Source organism: Camelina sativa, chromosome 4, assembly GCF_030686135.1.
Source record: "Camelina sativa cultivar CO46 ecotype springtype chromosome 4, ASM3068613v1".
Classification (NCBI taxonomy): Eukaryota; Viridiplantae; Streptophyta; class Magnoliopsida; order Brassicales; family Brassicaceae; genus Camelina; species Camelina sativa.
Genome location: NC_141883.1, coordinates 22,955,104 through 22,976,849, shown reverse-complemented (window position 1 = coordinate 22,976,849; position 21,746 = coordinate 22,955,104). Strand labels below are relative to the sequence as shown.

Genomic DNA, 21,746 nt, shown 5'->3' with positions numbered 1-21,746 from the left:
TTATGCAAAAAAAAAAAACACATTTATTTTATCAGAAAAAGTAATATCTAATTGAGGGTTCGATGGTGATATCGAACTACTCCTTACTCTGTTGCTTGAATCATCGCTACAAAAATTAATACAAAAATAAATAAAGCTAATGTAAATCAATTGGACACGAAATTATAAAAGGGTCTACAAAATTATGGCTGCAAAGAAGTAGTGGGTTGGTAGGATGGATTGATTTAAACACTTTCATGTGTGCATGCTCTTCACCACATCTTGTCTTCTTAACATCTTTACTTACGTAATTAGATACTAGTACTACCAACTATTTGTTCTGAATATATAATAACTGCAAATCTACGATTAAAAGTATTTTATAGAAAGAATAACATAGTCTAGACTTTGATAATATATTATTTAATGAAAATGCGAGTATAGACATTTTGTATTGCAAAATATGAAGAATCAAAACGTCACATATCATCAACCTCAATATTAGTGATTTTTTATTTTTATTTTTGGACAAACGTTGAAGTCGAGATTAGTTGGGTTTCTTAAATTTGATTATAAAATTATCTTAGAAGATATTGTTTCAGGCAGCTATCCATCCCTCTAACTTCTTCATAAGCGTCGTCGAACGACCTAAAAATTAAAATGCTGACTAAGCTAAAATAAAAATAAAAATAAAAAAGAAGAAAACACTCAAAATATAAATGATTATCAAATGAAAAATTACGTGAGGGAGCCCTTGTTGTGGGTCATCAATGCAACAACCACAGTGGCAAAGATCCATCAGACACCACTCGTCTCACCAACCCCCTTCAGCTTCCCCCATTTCAAAGGTCACATATTATCTCAAAATATACAATCACCAAAGTCATTTGTCCAAATCAGCCACATAAACTTTCATTTATGTTTTCTTTTCTAGTATATAGATAAATAGATAAATGCACACATCATACCGCCTTACGACGTTAACTCATTGGAAAAAAAAAAACAGCAATTGGATTCTTTCCTTCTTGGTGTAACTTATATAAGTCATAATCCAAAAAAAGATATATCCTTTGAGTTAAGCTTCTAACCAAACAAAGAGTATTTTTTGTTTTACTCAACCCGAAAAAATGTTAGCAACTTTGGCCAAATAAAATACAATATAAGCTCATGTCAAAAAAAAAACAAAAAACAAAAAACAAAAACTCACTAAATTGGATAATATTTTCCGTATACTCGAGAAAAGAAACAGAGTACTGCCTCATTTCAAGTAACTAAAAATTACAAACCGGGATTAACATTCTTAATCACTTTGTTAGATATTTTCTCCTAATCAACACGTTAATTAATTATCATAAAACCGCAAACCGGGATTAATATTCTTAATCACCTTGTTTTTCTAATCAGCATGTTGCGCTCTTGATTTTATGAGAATGTATTGTACTAGCTCTCTGACACAACCTGACTGTTTATATTACCTGATCGAACAAAAGAGTGAGTAATGGCAAAATTCATCAAATCTTCGTGTAAATGCCATGTTTACAGAGAAACGGTATATATATATATTTTCATCCATAATACTTTTTTTTTCGATATCCTTCCTCTAGAAATATTTTATGTAATAACTACACTTGCATAACTCACAGCACTTATCGTACTTGGAAACGTATATACAGTCATTATTAACTCAACCGGAGTCAAATGTTCCACCTTGTGCAGATCTAGCTAGTAATATCATTAACAAACGACTTAAAATATTTTTTTTGAAGTCAAATGTTTGGTTTAGTGTTGATACTGAAAAAATAGAAAGGGTACCCCTTGGCCCGTTTTTACCCAAACAATTCATGCTGGTTTGGTTCGACTTCAAGTGGTTTATTTGTTTATATTTATAATGAGACCAAACTAAACATATACTAAATAGCTATTCATATGTGTAAATTGTATCCACAAATTGCAATAGTGTCCACATTGACCACAAATTGCAATGGTATCCAGTACAGTTTTTTATATAAGGGACGACTTTGAAGTTGACCTAAGTACGTGTTCTTACATTCCACAACTACTCCCATTTCATCTCCAACCAAAACCATAATCCCCCACTCGTAAATTCATTTTTTTTTTGTCTCACAAAAAGTCTCACCAACCGCAAAACGCTATTTTCCTCAGCCACCAGCCACGACCACCTTTTTCGACCCTTGGGGATTGAGGTTGTTATTGATCGATCGATCGAACACAACAACGTAAAAAACTGCGCTAATTAAAAAAAAAAAACACTTTTTGCGACTCAAACCAAATTCACGTTCTCCATTCTCCACCATTAGATCTATGATCTTCATCCAACGGTCATCATTAATCTCTCACCCACCCCTCTCATTCTTTCATTTCAATTTCTTTTTAATACGAAAATCAACTCTTGTGTTCGCCTCTCTTGTGCTTACCTAACAACAACACTAACATTGTCCTTGTTATTTAAACCACTCTTCTCTCTTCTCTTCTTCCTCAGAATAACCAAAACCCCCACCAACAACAACAATTGAAAACCTCTCTCTCTATCTTCCAAACAAACAAACTCAAGAGATCTGAATAATCTTGATCATCCCATATTCACTAAACACACAACTTTTTCAAAACCAAATGGATCAGATCGAAGCAATGTTGTGCAACGGAGGAGAGAAGACAACCAAACCAGCCGTGATGACAAAGACGGTGTCGGATCCGTTGAATTGGGGTTTAGCCGCTGAGCAAATGAAAGGAAGCCATCTTGACGAAGTCAAGAAGATGGTTGAAGAGTACCGTAGACCAGTTGTGAATCTTGGAGGAGAAACACTAACGATCGGACAAGTTGCTGCCATCTCCACCGTAGGCGGCGATGTTAAGGTTGAGTTAGCTGAGTCTTCAAGAGCCGGTGTGAAATCTAGCAGCGATTGGGTTATGGAGAGTATGAACAAAGGCACTGACAGTTACGGTGTCACCACTGGCTTTGGTGCTACTTCTCACCGCAGAACCAAAAACGGCACCGCCCTACAAACTGAACTCATTAGGTAATTTTAATTTAATTCATAATCGTAACATTATGAGTAACTAATTAATTTTGAGATTTTTAATCCTATTTTATTTTTCAAATTCTTTTTGGGATTTGTGATTAGAGAAAATATTAAATTAGTAGCTTAAGTGGATAATTGGCAGAGATTGATTTTGTTCTTGTATAATTTGTCACTGAATAAACTCACGAGTGCATGGGAAACACGCTGGGTCGGTTACTCGGGTCGGGTTGATTCAGGTCGGGTCGGTTTTAACTAATTAATTTTTTTTTTTTTTTTTCAGATTTTTGAACGCCGGAATATTCGGGAACACGAAGGAGACAAGTCACACGCTGCCGGAATCCGCCACAAGAGCCGCCATGCTCGTAAGAGTAAACACTCTACTCCAAGGATACTCAGGGATCAGATTCGAGATCCTCGAAGCGATCACGAGTCTCCTCAATCACAACATCTCTCCTTCGCTTCCTCTCCGTGGAACCATAACCGCTTCCGGCGATCTCGTTCCTCTCTCCTACATCGCCGGACTCCTCACCGGTCGTCCTAACTCCAAAGCCACCGGTCCTAACGGAGAGTCCTTAACCGCGAAAGAAGCTTTCGAGAAAGCCGGGATCAGTACCGGATTCTTCGATCTGCAGCCTAAGGAAGGGTTAGCTCTCGTTAACGGCACGGCGGTTGGATCTGGCATGGCGTCGATGGTTCTATTCGAAGCGAATGTTCAAGCGGTGTTAGCTGAGGTTTTATCGGCGATCTTCGCGGAGGTGATGAGTGGGAAGCCTGAGTTCACCGATCATCTGACTCACCGTTTGAAGCATCACCCTGGACAAATCGAAGCGGCGGCGATAATGGAACACATCCTCGACGGAAGCTCGTACATGAAATTAGCTCAGAAGCTTCACGAGATGGATCCGTTACAAAAACCTAAACAGGATCGTTACGCTCTTCGCACATCTCCTCAATGGTTAGGTCCTCAAATCGAAGTGATCCGTTACGCGACAAAGTCAATCGAGCGTGAGATCAACTCAGTCAACGATAACCCGTTGATCGATGTTTCGAGGAACAAGGCGATTCACGGTGGTAACTTCCAAGGAACACCGATCGGAGTATCTATGGATAACACGAGATTGGCCATTGCTGCGATTGGGAAGCTTATGTTTGCTCAGTTCTCTGAGCTTGTTAACGATTTCTACAACAATGGACTTCCTTCGAATCTAACAGCTTCGAGTAATCCAAGTTTGGATTATGGTTTCAAAGGAGCTGAGATTGCTATGGCTTCTTACTGTTCTGAGCTTCAGTACTTGGCTAATCCAGTCACAAGCCATGTTCAATCAGCTGAACAACATAACCAAGATGTCAACTCTCTTGGATTGATCTCTTCACGTAAAACATCTGAAGCTGTTGACATTCTCAAGCTTATGTCAACGACGTTCCTTGTTGGGATATGTCAAGCTGTGGATTTGAGACATTTGGAAGAGAACTTGAGACAAACTGTGAAGAACACGGTTTCTCAAGTGGCTAAGAAAGTGTTAACCACTGGAGTTAACGGTGAGCTTCATCCATCGCGGTTCTGCGAGAAAGACTTGCTTAAGGTCGTTGATCGTGAACAAGTGTTCACATACGTCGATGATCCATGTAGCGCAACGTACCCGTTGATGCAGAAGCTAAGACAAGTCATTGTTGATCACGCTTTATCTAACGGTGAGACAGAGAAGAATGCAGGGACTTCAATCTTTCAAAAGATTGGAGCTTTTGAAGAGGAGCTCAAGGCTGTGCTTCCTAAGGAAGTGGAAGCGACTAGAGCGGCTTACGGTAATGGGACTGCAGCGATTCCGAACCGGATTGCGGAGTGTAGGTCGTATCCGTTGTATAGGTTTGTGAGGGAAGAGCTCGGTACGAAGTTGTTGACCGGAGAAAAGGTTGTGTCTCCAGGAGAGGAGTTTGATAAGGTTTTCACTGCAATGTGTGAAGGTAAACTGATTGATCCGTTGATGGATTGTCTCAAGGAATGGAACGGAGCTCCGATTCCAATTTGCTAAGAGAGCATTCCTCTGTTCTGTTCTGTTTTCGATTCTTCTGTTTCGATTTAAATTTTGTTGTTCTTTTACTGTTTTATGTTTGAATTGAGTTTTTGATTGTAATGTGAATGAATGGTGTCACTCTGTATGATATATATATGATATAAAACTTACGTGTAAAACTAGTTGTTAACTTGTTACTTTCATGTTGCCATTTGAGGATTCGGACACAGTTGATAAAAGAGAGTGATCAAGAAAAGAAGACTTGTGATTTATTATTGGTGTCTGGCTTCAAATGTACTTGTTTCTTGCTGTTTTTGTCTAAGCATTATGAATCCTTTCATGTGAGTTTCTCCTTTTTAGATACTAAAATAATGTCTATGCTATGCATCTCATGGCCATTTCTTGGAGCCTCTCGTGCATACAATAACATCATAACATATTGAGATTTTTTCATTTGAATGATAGTAGAATAATGTAAAAGGCAATTGATAGAAACTGAAAATTGTTTCTATTCTCTGACAATATCTGCATCAGACAAGTCTGACAAGAGTTCAAATCTTTTTCTATGACACAGAACAGAGGCATGATCAAGTTATGTTATAAGTTTTGCAATTTATCTTCGGATCTTTGTCAGAGTCTTAATGTTTCAGTTTATTGGAAACATTTGAAAATGCTACATGTTTAGTGAACACACTTGCTTATAATACGATCGATGGTGATACTTATATTACGAAAACTCTTACTTAATTAGTGTACAACATTATCTAACATTAATTCTTTCTGGAGATGATGAATCAAAATCAAATGAATATGTCTTTTGAATCCTCCCTCCTTCTTGCATTACATGCCAATGCAGTTTCTCTGATGCTGCGGAGTGCCACTGCAACGAACAACGTCGAGGAAAGTGTTCTCATCACATGGAATCCATAGTCTTGATGAGTTATAAGCATCTTGAGCTTGATCAAGCAATGCTTTAAAGATTGGATGTGTAAGCAAACTCATCTTTATAACAAACCTCTTGTAATCATCACCAACATACACTACCAAATGTCCTCTCGGAACATCTTTAGGTATGACTTCGTTTTCCTTCTTGAATCCCCAACAAACCTTCTCGCAGCAACTTGCACATGAAGATGTACAACAAGGTATGACTATGGATTTACTCTTCATGGTTTTGAGTTTGTTTTCGCAGGATCTTATGAACTTGTTCTTCATTTTGAGTATAGAAGGAGAGGTTTCGAATTACCAAAAAAAAGAAAAGGATGATTAATATGGATAGAGATGGTTTTGTGATGAAAAGTACAATGGTGAAGGACATGTGTATATATAGATGATTGATTCACATAGCTTAGATAGAAAATAAATCGTAGGTCCATGGTGGTATTAAATGTAGTGTTTCTGATTATGTTATGGGCAAGATTTTTTTTCTTTTCAAATAATGATAAGATACATCACGAGGGCTTTCAAATCATGCATGATAATTGTTTGCCATTTTGTTTCACTCGTGCGGTTCCGTTATTTTCCTTCGTAAAACTGAAATTGTACGAACATGCATTGCATTATTACATTTGCTATATATATTAAGAAATGTTTTTTTTTTCTTCTCACTTGTAACTGATTTTCATGGGGTTAAGGCTTGTGAGACCCCACATAAGGAAAGATAAAGAGTGATGGGTTTTGAATCTTCTTGGATAAAGTGTGATCTCGAGTTATGATTCATGGCTTGAATGATTCTAAAATTTACTGTGATTTCTTGAAGATACAAGACTCTAGTTGCAGTGACTTCTTGAATTAGCCTAAATTATCAATACAAATCCAAAATTCATGTGATAAGATATAATCTTATTAATCTTATTTAATGGTTCTATGAATGGATATGTCATAATAATCTATCCACATAGGTCTGTTTTTTATTATTTTGTTGCTCTAACTAGGGATTAGTTAAAAGGTTATAGTGCATGGATTGCAAGTGTAGACTCTGATAAAGAACTGTCAGTTTTTGCAGGGTCCAATATGATTGGGGAGCAGAACAGAGCAGAGCAACTATTCATTAGGATTCAGATTCATCCCCCCAAAAATAGCTTAGTATGAGAAGAGCAATCATTCTTTCTTACACATCACTTATGCAGATGAGCCTATGGTATGTTCTTTTTTCTTTCTTTATCTCAATGTGTCAACTAGGACCGAATCTAAAAATTAATTAAACTTGTTTAATGAAGAACAAAAGAATGTATGAGCTGGTTTTAGCTTAAATATAATAAGACTTTTTGGGTTGTGTCGGCTTGGATATCAGTTTTTTTTTTCATTTTTCTTTTGAAATGATCAATTCAGATTTCATTTTGTTAACAATATGCAGTGTACGTAATTAAGTTGGGGTGGTGACACATCAACAATGTAACACTAGTGTACAAACAACTATGATTCACATTGTGTGGTCATTTTTTGTTTAAATTAATCCTCTTTAAGTTTTCTTACTTTATAAATAATTTTCTAGTGTTTTATAATGATTCTAATTTGAAACATACTCGGTGAATCTTTGAGCCAGACAAAGTAAACATCTCATCATCAAGAACTTTATAACTAAACATCATTTTGAGTCTTTGGACCAGACAGAACTGATGTATCATCAGACCCGGGACGGTTCAAGAGCTGGTTATCGATAAGAATGAGGGCCATTCTAAAACTAGGCTGGCTTCGTCTGCATGAAATTTATTGTGGGAACGTGACGGCTTTTATGATGTTTGTCTTCTGAGAGTCTCATCATTCTTACGAATAAACTCATTCGATGAGCTTAGGAGTGATTTAAATTTTTAAACCTTGTCGAAATTACGAACCTTTGATTTTGGGTTCAAGAACACTAAATTAATTCACTTAATGAAGTTACATACATAGGTAGATGAAATTGGAAATTTTAATATATATATATATATATATATATATATATATATATATATTGTAATTTGATAGAAATCATAACATTGATGTTGTAGTGATGTATATCTTACTTACATCATCATTGGATTTGGATCTCGTCAAGTTGGAGTATATATGTAATGTTCTTGTATCATACTCGGATCATCCCATTCCTATCACTCGATTACCGACTCAACTGTTTAGAGCTAGTAAAAGAATTCGTAAACTCTATAGTATTTGATAAATAAATAAAACCTATTTTGACTTTTGTTCTTAATTTTGGAAGAAAAGCAAAACAAAAGAGGCATAGATGAGGAAGCCATACCTTCCTTCTTACACACCCACACTATTATTTGATTTGACTTTCACATGTGTCTTTCCACAGTTACCAGCTGTCATTCTTTTTCCATTATTATATCACTTTTTGGTACCCAAAAAATAAAAACCATGATTAATAATAAGTATTCTCTTGTCAAAGATTGAACTATAAGAAATAGTGAAACATTTGGGTTTGAATTTGATAAGCGCATAACAGGACAATTTGTAAATAGATGATAATCACTGGAGACTGGACTACAAAGGTTCGGTGATTATAAAATGTAAAGGGTCAATAAGATGATAGTATTTAAATTTAAATTAAATCATACAATACAACATTCCATTTTCCAACCAAACTATTTAATTCTCCCCCATGCTTCGTTTTGGGAGGCAGTAGAGCTTTATTCTTCTCATGATAGTTTAGTTTAAATTCATACAACAATCCATTCTCCAATTTAGTCTTGTAATCGATTCTGAATTACTACTATCGATTCATGTGATATTTTTTCCTATTATAGGTTTCTACAAGCTAAGTAGTTATATCTAAACTTTCGTAGAGAGAGTAGTAACAAACAACACATAAAATTGTTTCACTACGGCTTCTGGTATGGCGTTTGAATAGAAAAATGGAAAGATTATTGGTGGCTTTAAATTTAATCGTACGTCATCGCTCATAAAATATGCATACAACAATCCTATAAGGCTATATAACTTGTAAAGATCAAAGATCATCTTTGAAGAAATGTTGACAACTACTTCTGATTTCATCCTTCCTCGAAAACCTCTCTAGATAACGGAGAAATCCATCAAAACGGTTACATACGTCGCTCCGAGGCTCCACCATCAAACCTCAATATCGATGCACAGGGAAACATCAAGAAATATACAAACGAAACTGAGACGAGGTCCACTACTACAAAAGCAGTATTTGTCATAACTTGCCTGGTTTTTTGCAATGAACCACAGAATTGATTATTGCGTAAGATCCAAAGCTCTTAGGTTTCGCATATTGGTGAGCTCTGCCAAAAAGAAAGAGATGCAATATGGATTATAAATAAACAAATTGCATCAGAAAAATTATAGATTATGTTACAAAATCGAATTGGTTTTTATCACAAAGTGTTAACGGAGGATCAGGGTTACAAATCCTTGTCCTGGTAACTCGCTACTGAACTCGAATTTTAGAACCAGTACTTCCAAACTTGTCAGATTGATTAGTTCTGTGCCGAAACTAAGAATTATCAGAAACAAAGTGAAAAAGACTATCAATGTCAATGACATATATAGTATTGATTTGTTCTGAAGTACCTTACCTTGAACAGGAAAACCACCATCAAATAAGTTGTCACGGAGAATCAATGTCTTGAGGGAGAGCAACACAGCCTCATTCAAGTAGGGCAAGACACTGCTTTTGTACGAAGACATTGATTCTCAAGATTTCTGAAACTTCCCAGGCCCTTACTACCTAGAAGCAGTAAAGTATTTTACATTGTACGAAGACTTGGAAACACGAGCAAAAAATGAAAACGAATAGACAGACCTTGTCTTTTGTCGAACCAGCCTTAGACGATTCACTACTATCCATCCTTTACGAATGTTTAAATGAGGATCAGCAACGACCTAGGTCATATAGGCCTTGAGCTCTAACAAACCCCGTCTTTCACTTCATCGTCATCGTTATCATCCATGTCTTAACTATCTCTGACTTTGAGGAAGACATTGAATGCAAAGATCACATGAGGAAACACAGAGAATGTAAAGATAATTCAAAGTCATTAATAGTTAAGACATTGTGAAACTTGAGCTCAAGGCATATGATGCAATGTGCTACGAAGAAGCTGAAGTCAAAAGAGTGTCACAGGAGTAGAATTAATCAATTGTTATCAATTTAAGTATAAACATAACCATAAGAAGCTCTGCAAACTATGCATAAAATACAGGAGTTGAAAGATACAGTTCATTCTTTAAAATATCCTCATGGAGATTAATTAAGCCGTTTCCAAAATAAAAGTAACCCCCATGAGCAATTAGCAGCCCAACAAAAACCCAATGCATGACCATGATGGTTGGTTTCTCTGAATTATTTGCCTCTGCCAAATCTTTTGATGTTATTAGCAGAGTGATTTATTTGTAACTCATCATTAAGCCATAGCAAATCCTGGACCTACCTGTAAGACTATGATTCACATGGTTGCTTTGTGGTGTAGATAAGTCTGTGGAGAGAGACACTTGTCATTAACTTGTTCGGCCATCGTCGCATGCTATTAGAAAGAACAATGAATCACTGAATAAACATTATGTAAATTCCTTTGAAAATTTTACTTTTTGTAAGTTGTTACCATCTCATTGACTTTTAATTACACAAACAAATATAAATTTATGAAAAAAAGGTGATCCCACTATAAAAATGGTGGAAGTTTCCTATTCGGGCAACTAACCAATTCTTCTCATTGATTCTTATGTCTTCTTCACCACTTTAACGGTGGAACTTTCCTATTTGGACGAGTGATTATTATTCTTTTAATCTTTTGTTTGTATCAATCGTCACAAAACAATAAAAAACAAACACATCATCTATTAAGGCTAATCAATCAATCTTTTGTTTTGTCTTTTGCTAGTGGAACACACTGAAAACAGTTGTAAGAATTCCCATACCTAAACCTTACTTCTATAAAAAGCACAAGGCATTGGAAGAAGCAAAACAAAACAAAAATGCGAATTCAGACAAGGCATGACTTGGTAGTGGTGGTGATGGTAATAATGGTGGTTATGAGCTCTTTCATTGTGGAGGGTGGAGGGAGAGGGATAGACACAAGGCTTCACCATGTTCAGAAGGAAAAAACTGTCATTCCATCAGCAAGAGGAGTAGACAACCATCATAACATTCCAAGACAAAACTTTGACAATTGGGGTGGCAACGGGGGAAGCGGTGGTGGAGACGACGGAACAGGTTAGAATCAGAAAAAGGAGCTCCTAAGACGTGTATTTTTGTGTGTGTATATATGTAAATACTGTGATGTGATGAAGTGATTAATGGCCTATGTTTTGTGCTTTTTCTGATGTATCCTAAGTATATGTCTATATTTGCTTTTCATAAAACTTGTGGTATGAACATGTGATGAACGAATGACAATAACACTCATAAGAAGTGAGTTTTATAAACAGAAAGAAAGTATTGATTAGGAGTAGTTGAAATGAGTACCTTTATAGCTAGTTTAGCCAAAAGTCTGGTGGAGTAGCTGCTTTGGAATATCAGTAAAGCTTCATCTGCTTCTTCCTTCAAGTGCTTCAGGTTTTAAAAGTTTTATGAGCAACACAGCAAGGCCTTTCTGATCCAATTGATAAAAGCATCGAAACCATGCTGGGCACCACGGAGAATCAAAGTACAGAAGCACAAAACCCCCCCCCCCCCCATTAGACTGATAGAACTGGAATTTCGAGTTTTGCTTCACCTTATGTATGCACAAAAATGATCTCAAATTTCTAGGCAGTCCCATATAACACAAACTAGGAGACCATAAAATCTGATGCGTTTCACTTCTCCACAGCCACAAAGCTACCTTTCTATTACAAAAACCTAAGTTGATGCCACAAATTTTGATTATTCAAGTGAAGTAAAAACCCAAAAATGAACACAAAGAAACCTTTTTGATAATAAAGCAAGTTAATTTTACATGGTAGCAGCTTGGAAACACCAATCTTTTTTTTTTTATAATAATCTTGAGAACCTCTCTCTAGCTAGCTGCTTCCCCTGAGTCTAGGTACTAACATGTGAGTCCAAAAGCTCAAGCCAGCAGCATTACAAGTAACCAAATCACCAAGCCAAATATCACAAGGCAACAACTTACAAAGCAATTATGCAAATTGCAGCTATCAATCTCCGTGGAGGCTCGCTGAAGCCAACTGATTCTTCCAATTCCAATCGCTTCTCCAACGAAGGTGGAAGCACACATCCCGAAGATTATGTGCTTCGATGAAAGAGGGCTTAAGATGGAGAGTCATCGATGAGGCAACGGAGAGGCTTATTCAAGCATGACACAGTCACTCACGATGATCCCCTCCTCCTCCTACTCTCGATTTTGAATCTTCGCCACCATTGATTGTTACGAGGTTTTGGGATTTCCTATTGGGTCAATCTGACCGAAATTAATTTAAACCGGGTCCTTTTATACCAACAAGGCAACATACTGTATTTTTAAAAAATATAGAGAGTATATATATAAATAAATATGCTAGAAATATTTTTTTTTTTGTTAGAAGATATAACTTTTTTTCTGTAATTAATTCTACAATAAGTTGAAAAAAGGAAAAAAAAAAAATACAACATATAAATTTTATTTTGTCGTATAAATTTCTTCATATATCATTTTTTTTTGTCGAAAACATTAAACTATTTTTCTGTCTTTTTTATAAATATTTTTTTGGATAAAAGTATATATGTATAATCTATTTAAAGTTTACACAGAAACTTACAAGTTACAACACATCTAATAAAATTAAAAATAAATCAATAAAGTTTTGAAAAGATTTTACTAAATGGACCGAATGAATATAATACACCCGCCGGAAGTATTATTGCCGATATATATCAAAGTCGAACGTAAGAGCTAACGAACGCTGATTACTTTTTAAGGATGAAGCTAGGTGTCGTCGTTTACTATCATGAGTTTTTTCACAAACCTATCACATGTTATGCTATATTCAGGTACCACAAAAAAAAAAAAAATATTAAAGGAAGAACAATTTAGTTTGTCGACATGCTTCGTGCCTTCGTCCATTTGTTATAACATTTTTTTATTAATATGTTATTTACTTTGTGCGTTGAAAGATACACCAGAAAGTTCAATGTTCCTAAAACTAAGCCAACCTCTCTATTAATTTTTCTTGTTTATATCATTTTTAGAATTGAGTTATCCACCAGTAAGGCAGATCAAGCCCACACAATTACTTATCTTATCGGCAACACACCGACCAAAAAAAAAAACTATAACACGCGTGGGTGTATTAGTTTTTCGGTGTTTAATCATCTGATCAGTGGGGGGGGGCAGCCCATAAAATCTATTTAGATAAATAGATTTGGAAAATGGCGAATTTAGGGCAGGAGGACACGACTGTGGTCGACATCGGAGGAAGGGTGGAGCCGCCAGGAGATCCTCCAGATCCTGGGGCTTTGTGGGTTGGGAAGGTGAAGGGGAGTGGGACAGGAAGGAGACTCAGACCGGAACTGGTGATGGACGATGAGTTTGTGGAGGGAAAGGTTCGGCTGGAGTTTCCGGAAGGAGAGGATGGAGAACCGGTTGTTACCATTGAGAAGGAGGTGATGAATAGTTTGTGGAAGAATTGCATGATCGTGAAAGTGTTAGGTCGAAACATTTCGATTGCGGTGTTGTCGAAACGGCTAAGGGAGTTGTGGAAGCCAAAGGGGGCTATGTATGTGATAGATTTACCACGTAATTTCTTCATGGTAAGGTTTGAGGTGGAGGAGGAATACATGACAGCGCTCACAGGAGGTCCATGGAGAGTGTATGGTAGTTATCTTATGGTGAAAGCATGGGATCCAGAGTTTGATCCGGCGACAGATGATATTGTCACCACGCCGGTTTGGATACGATTATCGAATATCCCGGTGAACTTTTACCATCGCACGATCTTGATGTGCATAGCAAAAGGATTGGGTAGACCAGTCAAAGTGGATTTAACGACGTTAAATCTTGAACGGGCACGATTTGCTCGTGTTTGTATGGAGGTGAATTTAAGGAAACTTTTGAAGGGGACAATCCAAATCAATGGGGATCGGTACTTTGTGGCTTATGAAGGGTTACAAAACATATGTCCAGTTTGTGGAATTTTTGGCCACCAAGCGAGTACATGTCCTCGGCGGAGGGTAGAGGTGCATGAGGCAAATGGAGTAACGGAGAAGCAAGGCACGACTCCATCGGGGAACATGGTTGCGTATGGTGAGCAGTTGAGAAACAGTGCCCAGGGTACTGGCACACAACTGGTGAGGGGATCCCGGCGACGGCCAGCCGCCCCAATGACGAAAGTTGTGTTCTCGGCTGGGAGTGGGGAAGTTGAATCTGGACGAAATCTTCGGAAAATCCCGCAAAATCAGGATCTTGCGAATATTGAGATTACGAATAGCTTCGGAAATCTAGCAGAAGGTATGATATCTCCAGAGATAATGGAAGTTGCTATATCGACGGACCAGAATAAGGAAAATGAAGATAATTCAAATAATTTGCGTGGAGGGAAGAATGGGAACCAGGGAAAAGTGGTTTTTGCATTGGGCTCAATGGACTCGAACAGTAAGGGAAAAGGTGGGCCTAAAGAGAGTGGTATGGAGAAAAGAAATGGTGGACTTCGAAATGGTGTTGTTAATGGGCCAAAGGGAAAACAGAATAAACAAATTCAGCCCACAAGAGGACTTATCTTTGGCCCGATACAGAAGAATACTGAATTGTCGTCATCTGGGAAGCGACTCAGGGTCGAAGATGATAGTGTGTGTCGGTCAGGTGGTGTGTTTGTGAACACACGAGATGGCATGGCGAAGACTTTGTCGATCCAGGGATGCGAGACAGAAGAGGAGAGATCTCGATTGGATACGATGGAGAGTTCTGAACAGATGGAAGAGACGTTGCAGGGAGCTCCGCCGGAGATGGGGGAGGCTCTGATAACGGCGTGACGGGTTTCCCCGGTGGTTCTAGTGACTATTTGCACAATTTTAATGGATTTTATTTTGTGGAATTGTCGGGGGGGGGGGGCGAATAAACCCAATTTTCGGAGATCAATTCGATACATGCTCAAACGACAGAAGACGGACATACTGGCCCTGTTCGAGACGCATGCAGCAGGATATCGTGCGAACCGTATTTGTCAGCGTTTGGGCTTTGCGAATTCGTTTCGGGTGGATGCAATAGGGCAAAGTGGAGGCGTATGGTTGTTATGGAAGACTGAAGTGGGAGATGTCGCCATAATTAGCTCATCGGATCAGTTTATACATGCGTTGGTGGTTAATGGAGACGATAGAATACACTTAATAGTGGTATATGCTGCACCTTCTGTAAGTCGGAGAAGTGGATTGTGGGGGCAGTTGAAACAGGAGATTGAAGGAGTTAATGATCCATTGATAGTTGGTGGGGATTTCAATACGATCATTAGGCTTGATGAGAGGACTGGTGGCAATGGTCGTTTATCGACAGATTCGCTTGCCTTTGGTGAATGGATAAATGAGCTTACACTGATTGATATGGGATTTAAAGGCATCAAGTACACATGGAGGCGAGGAAACATGGAAAGTACTTATGTTGCAAAGAGGTTAGATAGGGTGTTGTGTTGTGCCGAGACACGTTTGAAGTATCAGGAGGCTGTTGTGACTCACCTTCTGATACTTGCTTCTGATCATGCACCACTATTCCTGCAACTTAATCCCGAAATGAAAGGTGATCCGAGACGAAGACCGTTTAGATTTGAGGCGGCTTGGCTGAATCATACGGGCTTCAAAGAGTTGTTGGTAAACTCTTGGCAAAACAATCTGACCACTCCTGAGGCTCTAGAGGGATTACGAGTGAAACTAAAAAAGTGGAATCGGGAAATCTTTGGGATATAACCAAAAGAAAAGATCAGTTGTTGATGGAGATTAAAGCTACTCAGGACTTGTTGGATATTACCCAAACAAATGAGTTACTCACCAAGGAAGCAATACTAATGAAAGAGCTGGATGTAGTTTTGGAGCAAGAGGAAGTGTTATGGTTCCAAAAATCTCGTGAGAAATGGATAACGATAGGAGATCGCAATTCAAAATTTTTCCACACATCAACTATTATCAGGAGGAGAAGAAATAGAATTGAGATGCTAAAGAATAATGAAGGGGTGTGGATTTCAAATTCTAAGGATTTAGAGAGCCTTGCAGTTGAGTATTATAAGAAGCTATATTCTATGGAGGATGTTTCTGTGGGTGGAGAGCAACTACCGGGAGTTGGGTTTGCGGGTTTAACAAGGGATGAGTTGACGTCTTTAACTAAACCCTTCTCTGGTTTAGAAGTTCAACAAGTGATTCAAAGCATGGGAAAGTATAAGGAACCGGGGCCAGATGGGTACCAGCCAATATTTTACCAAGACTGTTGGGACGTTGTTGGTGAATCAATGACAAGATTTGTATTGAATTTCTTTGAGTCCAATCTGCTACCAAGTGGAACGAATGAAGCGCTCTTAGTACTGATTGCTAAGATGACGAAACCGGAGAAAATAATGCAATTTCGCCCTATTAGTCTTTGCAATGTGTTGTTCAAGACAATTACGAAGACTATGGTGTTGCGATTGAAGATATTGATGCCAAAGTTAATTGGACCTGCACAGTCTAGCTTCATCCTAGGTAGGCTGAGTACTGACAATATAGTAGTGGTTCAAGAGGCAGTCCATTCAATGAGGAGAAACAAAGGAAAAAAGGGATGGATGCTGTTAAAGTTGGATTTGGAGAAAGCTTATGACCGAATCAAGTGGGACTTTCTTGAAGAAATACTTCGGGTTGTAGGGCTGCCAGTGAATTGGGTCAGTTGGATAATGTAGTGTGTTACAGGTCCTTCCATGACCCTTCTGTGGAATGGTGAGAAGATAGAACCGTTTTCTCCACAGAGAGGGCTTCGTCAAGGCGATCCGCTGTCCCCTTACTTGTTTGTCTTGTGTTTAGAACGGTTGTGCCACCAGATTGAGTTGTCTGTTGCTGGGAAAGAGTGGAAACCTATTGCTTTATCGAGAGGAGGCCCGAAGCTATCTCGTGTTTGCTTTGCGGATGATCTCATACTGTTCGCGGAGGCATCAATAGTACAGGTGAAGATAATACGACGAGTTCTGGAGAAAATTTGTCACGCATCAGGGCAAAAAGTAAGTCTCGAAAAATCTAAAATCTTTTTCTCGGATAATGTTCATCGGGACTTGGCAACACAGATTTCGGCGGAGAGTGGTACTAAGTCTACCAGAGACTTGGGTAAATATTTGGGGATGCCAATTTTACATAAACGAATCAATAAGGAGACTTTTGGAGATGTGTTGGAAAAAGTTTCCTCAAGGTTATCGGGCTGGAAAGGAAGGTTTTTAAGTTTGGCTGGACGAGTTATGTTGACAAAGGCAGTGTTGTCTTCAATACCAGTTCACATAATGAGCACAATATCTCTGCCACAACACACGCTTGAGAGACTAGATAAACTGTCAAGAGACTTTCTATGGGGAAGCTTGGCTGAGAAGAAGAGGCAACATCTTCTTGTGTGGGATAAGGTATGTTTACCAAAGCAAGAGGGTGGGCTGGGGATTAGACAGGCAAAACCAATGAATAAAGCTCTCATAGCTAAGCTGGGATGGAGACTTTTAAAGGAGAAGGACATTTTATGGGCAGTTTTACTAAGAAGTAAGTATCGAGTTGGAGATACTCAAAATCTGTCTTGGTTGACCTCAAAGGGGCAATAGTCTGCAACATGGAGAAGCATTGGTACCGGATTGAGAGAGGTGGTGTTCCCTGGTTTATGTTGGGTACTTGGTAATGGACGATAAATCAAATTCTGGTCAGATAAGTGGTTCTCTGATTCTCCCCTCCAAGATTCAGCAACAATGCCACTTTCGGATGGCTATGGTGAACTTTGGGTACATGAATTATGGATTGATGGTATCGGTTGGGATTTATCACGCATTGCACCCGTTGTGTCAGCAAACACACGATTACAATTAGCCGCTAGAGTGCTCGATAATGTAACATGAGCTAAGGATCGAATAGCATGGGGGAGTGTTTGGATGGTAAATTCACGGTGAAGTCTGCATATCAATTCTTAATACGGGATCGAGTCCCAAAACAGAGGATGCAACAGTTTTTTGATCGCATCTGGCGAGTTATAGCACCTGAACGTGTGAAAATCTTCTTATGTTTGGTGGCGAATCAGGTGCTAATGGCCAATATGGAAAGATACAGGAGACATTTGTGGAATTCGGGACTTTGTCAGGTCTGTAAAAGTGGGAATGAGACGATAATATATATACTGCGCGATTGCCCAGCCATGACAGGAGTTTGGCACAGACTTGGGGCTACAATGAAGGTACATGGGTTCTTTGAGATGTCGGTCTTGGAATGGTTATATGCTAACTTGGGACAATACTCGGATGTTAGTGGAGCCGAGTGGTCCACACTCTTTGCTATCAGCGCCTGGTGGGGTTGGAAATGGCGTTGTGGAAACGTCTTCGGTTACAGTTATAGGGAAGCGAATCGTCTCACCGACGTGTATAGGGAAGCGAATCCTCTCGCGCTTACAGTTAACAAAAAATAACAACACAGAGAAAAAGATGGAACAAAGAATTCTAGGTGTTGTTACTTCCATAGGGTCACTCAAGTATGAAATTAAAGAAGAGGTAGTACAATCAATTTTGATACGTAAACTTCAAAAAAGTGTGGTTCTTTTTATGTCGTACGAGCCTAATGAGCTACCACACGACTACCATAAATTACCGTATGTGGGGTTCGGTCTACGCAAACCGACCATTCACATTTCATATGTTCACCAAAGAACTACCAATGAGTACACCAAAATTAAATTTAACGTTTGACTAAGAATATAGAAAACATTTAATAGTAGAGAACATCGGGTCCTAGTCCATGCTGTATGTGGTCATATCTCTTCAAGTTATATACACATGCAAGTTTGTCGCATGACTCCAACTGTGATTTGTGAATATATGCATTTGTTTACAGCTCAAATTTTTTTTCTAATTTAATTTCCAGCAATTTGTTTCATAAAGATATAGTCAGAAATGTTAGCCTTATCCAATTCACACGTTTACGTTGAAGAAAATCAGAAGTACATTTTTTTGTTTGTTAATTACGAATTAAACATGTTGTTTCTAAATCCAATTGCATTTTTTTTTATATCATCAAAACTTTAAATGGTATAAATTATCATTCTTTAACATAAAAATAAAACTGAATATATGTCAAGTTTTAATAAATTACTAATCTTATAACTATTTTATATTAAGCGTTTATATGAACATTAAATAAAAATAAACCTTGCTGAAATTAATAGCCAAATATATAGCTGATCAAGTTCTTAAAATTATACCCACACGATCTCTATATGCAATCTTTAATTGCATATTTCCAGATAACAAATATACACACGCTATTTTATTATTCTACAGCTTAACTCAATCTAGAGATCTCTTGTAAAAACCTCAAACTTCACCCATAACAAAACCACACAATTTATATCACATTAATATTATTATTGTCTAGTCTTCTATAAATGTATAATATTACATATATATAAGTGTTACGTATTCTTACAAATAAACAAAAATATGTCACATATCAATCATTTATTGTGCCAAGCCAGTGACCCTCTTTATAATTCATGGGCTTAGCTCTCTCCATATATTGACTAAAACTCTCTCCCTTTCTCCCTCTTCTCACATTTCTACAACAGAATTTCAGAAGCAGAAACCACAACAAAACCTCTCCATTTTTTGGCAAAGAAAAATCTAAAACTTTGAATTTGTCGTCGTGGTGTTAGAAATCATCAAGTAATGGGAGAAGAGAACAGCACGAGCAGGACATGCAAGCCGTCGAAGACCTTCAAGGCGAAGTGTAGTCACATGGTGAAGAAACAACGGGCCAAGTTTTACATCCTTGGCCGTTGTCTAGCCATGTTAGTCTGCGGGCGTGACCGTGACCGCGACCGAGACCGAATTGTAATTTAGATATTTTAATTTACCTTATATATGTGTTTTTTTTCTCTCTTCTCTCTTCTTGTACTTTTTCTAAATTTTTTTGGTTGCGTTGCCATTTTCATTTTTCCCTCTAGTATCAAACATTTGAATTAGGGTTGAAATTTAAGTTATGTATACACAAGATTATAAGCAATTGATGTGAATGCATTCATGAAATGCTTTATTTGAAATTTATGTCTCTCGTGTGAATGAATCGAATGACATCTTCTTAATAAGTTTTAGTTGCTCAGGTAATAGCCTTTTTTTTGTAAGCCTTGGAAAGATATTCAAATATTTATATAGTTTATAAGAAACTTTATTGTATATCAGAAATACTCAGACGACATGCATTTGAGCCTTCAAATGCTCGTTGTCGTTAATCATGTGAATAATAGAACAGGAAAACATCTCATAGGCCCATAGAGATTTAAAGAAGAATCCCAAAAACTTTGAAATAATCTGTCCCAGTTTTTTGGCAACATTTGTTTACTACCAGTTATATACTTATACCGTCATGTAGTGAGATATATATCTTGAAAACATAGTAGATATTGAGGTCAGAGATGGAATCTCATCCACCGTACTTTCATGTTAGGCACTGCAGAGTTTTAAGTGACAAAAAACTATAGCTTGCTATATATTAATTAACCTCATTAGTATTAATTTAGTTTGGATGTAAATTATAACATAAAGCATGCATGATAGATTGATAGATGTGATTAGGTCAATGCACAAAAGAATCGTCCTTGAGAGTGAAATCATTCATTAATTAGTGTAACGATACCAGCGGGAAAAAAATAAAAGAAAAAGGTGGAGAAGATAGAATGTAATTATGACAAAGTCTACGTACGACCTGAGAGTCCATGTGACTCGAGTCTAAATTCATACTAATAATGCACAAATCGAAACTGTGCTCTATTTGCTTTTCTATTTTGTCGGTTTAGGGAGGGCGAGATTTTTGATTATTGTGTGTTTTTTCCAATTTTGAGTTTTCATTTAAAATTGAAGAGGATAACCAAACATCATTTTCCATGCGTTAATAAAATAAATTAAAAGGAAAAGCAAAAGAATAATAGATTATGGAACTCAGGATTCGCATCATACAGTACACAAGTGAAAATAATAGTAACTCTATATCTTAGGACTTAGTTACGTGCTCATTGTAAAGCTTTTTAAGTCGTATAAAATATATTCTTTATTTGTTAGAAAAGAGAAGAATAAAAGATATTGCTCTTCTTTATGTAAACATCATGTATTCAGTATTCGTGTACTATACGTACGTAATTTGAATATGATATGAATGATGACATAGTTAGTATGATTCTCTGTTACTATTTATGATCGTAATTATCAATGTATAAAAGTTATTGCTATTTTAAGATATATATGTGTATTATAATCTCTAAATATACTTATAATTAACGTCAATTTTTTTTGATAAGTCACTGTAAAATATAGCTAGGATATTTACGTAGAAAAGTTATTTTCTTTCCTAACGTACAACTATATATGCTTTGATCGATGCAGTCAATGTTAGCACTATGTTATTAGATTTTTAATATTTTAAACAAAAGACGACCTAACTATTAAACTAATGTAAAACGAATCCGAAGCCAAAAAAGCAAACAAACTAAAACGTCCAACATCACGTGCATGCTCTTTCACCAAGGTCTCGAACATTTCCGACAGGCCGCAACCGCTGATTGAACATATAGATTATTTTTTTTCGAAACATTTTAAG

The 21,746-nt window shown here is 37.3% G+C and overlaps 3 protein-coding genes and 1 long non-coding RNA gene across 25 annotated transcripts; 2 read left to right on the top strand and 2 right to left on the bottom strand.

Moving 5' to 3' along the window:
* The first annotated feature begins 1,946 nt into the window (after positions 1-1,946).
* Positions 1,947-5,211, top strand: LOC104781181 (phenylalanine ammonia-lyase 2). The gene is made up of 2 exons (XM_010505781.3): positions 1,947-3,017; positions 3,301-5,211. The coding sequence occupies exons 1-2, from the start codon at positions 2,611-2,613 to the stop codon at positions 5,048-5,050; spliced, it is 2,157 nt and encodes a 718-aa protein (XP_010504083.2). The 5' UTR covers positions 1,947-2,610; the 3' UTR covers positions 5,051-5,211.
* Positions 5,212-5,754: 543 nt separating this feature from the next.
* Positions 5,755-6,308, bottom strand: LOC104781180 (auxin-induced protein X15-like). Its single transcript, XM_010505780.2, has one exon. The coding sequence runs from the start codon at positions 6,245-6,247 to the stop codon at positions 5,873-5,875; it is 375 nt and encodes a 124-aa protein (XP_010504082.1). The 5' UTR covers positions 6,248-6,308; the 3' UTR covers positions 5,755-5,872.
* Positions 6,309-8,882: 2,574 nt separating this feature from the next.
* LOC104781178 (uncharacterized) lies at positions 8,883-12,402 on the bottom strand. 22 transcript variants are annotated; one of them, XR_015597029.1, is made up of 7 exons: positions 12,112-12,396; positions 11,938-12,020; positions 11,466-11,840; positions 10,432-10,524; positions 9,804-9,964; positions 9,577-9,728; positions 8,883-9,282 (listed from the first exon to the last, which is right to left on the bottom strand). It is a non-coding gene; the product is annotated as an uncharacterized LOC104781178 (long non-coding RNA). The 22 variants fall into 22 exon arrangements; XR_015597026.1 differs by having other exon boundaries at positions 9,804-9,968; positions 12,112-12,358; XR_015597028.1 differs by having other exon boundaries at positions 8,883-9,494; positions 12,112-12,358.
* Positions 12,403-19,611: 7,209 nt separating this feature from the next.
* On the top strand, positions 19,612-20,196 carry LOC109132603 (small polypeptide DEVIL 20). Its single transcript, XM_019244358.2, has one exon. The coding sequence runs from the start codon at positions 19,823-19,825 to the stop codon at positions 19,994-19,996; it is 174 nt and encodes a 57-aa protein (XP_019099903.1). The 5' UTR covers positions 19,612-19,822; the 3' UTR covers positions 19,997-20,196.
* Positions 20,197-21,746: the final 1,550 nt, after the last annotated feature.

Excerpts from the sequence above, each read along its gene's own strand:
- LOC104781181 (XM_010505781.3), top strand. The coding sequence starts at position 2,611 with ATGGATCAGATCGAAGCAATGTTGTGCAACGGAGGAGAGAAGACAACC. Across the intron at positions 3,018-3,300 it reads CTACAAACTGAACTCATTAG|ATTTTTGAACGCCGGAATAT; the intron begins GTAATTTTAATT and ends TTTTTTTTTCAG.
- LOC109132603 (XM_019244358.2), top strand. The coding sequence starts at position 19,823 with ATGGGAGAAGAGAACAGCACGAGCAGGACATGCAAGCCGTCGAAGACC.
- LOC104781180 (XM_010505780.2), bottom strand. The coding sequence starts at position 6,247 with ATGAAGAACAAGTTCATAAGATCCTGCGAAAACAAACTCAAAACCATG.